The sequence below is a fragment of the Chondrus crispus genome, genomic scaffold (genome assembly GCF_000350225.1).
Source record: "Chondrus crispus Stackhouse genomic scaffold, scaffold_116, whole genome shotgun sequence".
NCBI classification, from domain to species: Eukaryota; Rhodophyta; class Florideophyceae; order Gigartinales; family Gigartinaceae; genus Chondrus; species Chondrus crispus.
This window is the reverse complement of record NW_005178980.1, coordinates 62498-65289: the sequence shown is the minus strand read 5'-3', so window position 1 is coordinate 65289 and position 2792 is coordinate 62498. Positions and strand designations below refer to the sequence as shown.

The following is a 2792-nucleotide window of genomic DNA, read 5'->3' as shown; positions in this document are numbered from 1 at the left end:
ATACTATACACGCGTGCAGTAGTGCAGGTTGGAATTTGGATCGGGATCAAACGTTGAAATCGAGAGGGGTGCGTGCAGATTGACCAAGCACAGCTGGGCACTACATTGGATAAAACTTGTGCATGAAGATTTCGTCGCCGGGATGAGAGGCGGGACGGTGGCGCTCTCATCCGCACCACTGCGCAGTTTTGAAAAGAGAGGCATTACAGTGAGATCCATGCAATACCGTATTATATACTGTACTACAAGTTGGTACCCCCCAAAGTTGAACGGAATAAAAAAATAAATGAGAAAACATCTTCTGCTTTACTTCTGGTCTCCATTGTAGTCTCATTTCAACCACAATCCTACCCAGTACACACTACTTGAGCCAATAGGCGTGCAGAAGATTCAACATGGCTGTCATATTTGAAAAGATATACCTGTTTGAAACCCCCATTTATGCAAAATTGCACCTGAGAATTGAACAGCCAAATGGTTGGCCAGTGCAAACAAAATGCAAAATTTTTTACTCAAGAATGTCTTTCCTGACACTGCACGCGCTGATCCGTCAACTCCATTTCGTTAACTGTCTTGTGCTGCGTTCCGTGCAGCAAATTCCCGTTTCGCAGCAATGAGTCTCCGCGCCGACTGCCGTCTCAATGGCATGCGACAAACAGAAACGTTCGGGACGCCGTACACAAGGGCTCGGGCATGCAGCGAACGCTTCTCGAATTCTAATCGAGCAATGTTTGTGCGTTCGTATGCTATTGCGTCCTTTTCGGCTTTTTCTGCCTCCTTCCGACTCCTTTCCGCCCGCTTCGCAGTATCAAAACCATCTCGCTCCCTCGCCTTTCTTAGCTATTGTAGCAGCTTTCCTGCGACTGGCGCCGTGCCTGTCGACCGCAGCGACGGCCTTTTCAAAGCGTCGGTCTGCCTTTGATACTGTTCGCGACCTTCCCATTCCTGCCAGTGTGTGGTTTTGGAGATGAGCTGGTGGCTCGAGTTTGCATTTATTTGCAATGCGCGGCGTCATGTAGGTTTTTATAGCATCGCCAAATCCGAATATGGCGACAAAAGGGTCCTGTTTGCATTTCGCGCGAAGCTACGCCGAGTTAAACATTTCAGGATTGCCATAAATCTGATCGTTTTTGGCATTATGTTAAATCTTGGATATAAAATTCACTTTTAGTTTTGTTCAACAACAGAGTACAGTGTTCAACTTTGGGGGGTACCAACTTGTATTCGCTCAACCAGAGCGACAAGCACGTCGTCCATACGATACCCTTGTGCTGTGATATCAACCACTCAGGTTGGTGTCAGGCCAATATCAGAACCTCAAGGCCACATCAGAACCTCGAGGCAATATGAGTCCTCTCAGCCGCCGGAAGACGTACACGTCAATTCACTATTTCGGTAATGATATGCGCGCGACAGTGTAGTAGATCCACAATAGCCGAGAAGTATTCGTCCGATTGTAGCTCATGGTTGAACGAGAACGAGGAATTTTGAATCGTGATATCTTCGCAAGCTCTTCTACACTCTAATTTCTATTTTTATACAGACGTAATATAGAATTGCGTCTTACCGTGCAGCCATGGACTCCTACGTTTGGAATTCAAAGTACATAGAACTCAAGGCGAGGGAGCAGCATTTACAGAACTGGTTCAACGGCAGACTGTGGCGACTGTGAGAAGTGATAAATCAAATGGAATTTCTGGCTGAAATGGTGGAAAGCAGATCAACAAGCTCGTCATGATGGTTTAAAGCGTCCTATCGAGCTTTTTTGTTGCATTCAATATTATTGAAAGGCAAGAAAGGAAAACCCTTCACCATATTAGCGGAAAAATCAAAAACTGTTTTTCTTTCCTGAGGCCAAATATCTCCTTCACACTAGACACACTACAGTGTGCGGTCGGTACGATACAGCGGTTGGATACGACACCGTGGCGACAATTACGTACAGTAATAGCTGCACTTTGGGCATTAGACATTTGTTCTAGTGTACAGTAACACCAACGTCGCAATTTAATAAGCGTTTAATAGTGTCCGGGGGCTGCAGTTGGGTGCGGCCAAGCTGGCGACGCTCACCGCCGGAATTAAGACGTCGAGTGTGCTCTGGCGGGCGACGGTGTCGCTCGCCTGGCGATTCTGACAAGATACAGATCAGATTCTGAAGTGTAGAGTGAGTGTTCCTACTGGACTGTAGTAAATTTAAGTCTGATTGATCAAGAGCCGCCGCCTCCCCTTAACAAGACATGGGCAACGGTTGACCAACCCGGTAGCAGCTCCACACGCGTGGCAACGAAGCGTCTCGCCGGCCTCATGGCCTCCCGGCCGCAACGGTCCGTGCCGGGCGCCGCGCGCTTGAATTGCTCCTGCTTTCGTGCGTCATTGCCCGACCGCGTCGGTGTATTCCATGAGCGCGGCCGAGGGGCCAAAAGGCGCGTGCTTGTATTACTGTATGGCGGCTGTGGTTAGGACGCGGCGGCGAAAGTGAGTGGGATTACTAAGATTAACGGGGCGCACTATACTGTATTACCGTGCGGCGGTTTGTCCAATGCGGGGGCAGCGTCATGCGCAGAAGGGCGGGGCAGAGCCTGGGTGCTTGTCGGTGCGACTGACAGCGGCGGGCTGCCCACCACGCACGCACGGCGGGGCGTGTAGCACTCAGGCGGGGTGCGGGGGGAAGCGGAAGTGGGGGGCGGTGGAAGGCAGGCGGTTCTGGTCGGGGAGTATCAAGCTGGGGTATAACGCTGCGCTTGCTCGGCGGCGAACGGCGGGGAAGCGACGTGCAGGCGGGGCAGGCCCCC

General features: G+C 50.7%; 1 protein-coding gene; it reads right to left on the bottom strand.

Annotated features, from left to right (window-relative positions):
• Nucleotides 1-283: 283 nt before the first annotated feature.
• Nucleotides 284-1015, bottom strand: CHC_T00001850001 (hypothetical protein). XM_005712766.1 is given in 2 exon segments: nucleotides 284-808; nucleotides 809-1015. 1 exon segment carries the CDS (start codon nucleotides 1013-1015, stop codon nucleotides 809-811), a length of 207 nt encoding a protein of 68 aa, XP_005712823.1. The 3' UTR covers nucleotides 284-808.
• Between the last annotated feature and the right edge of the window lie 1777 nt (nucleotides 1016-2792).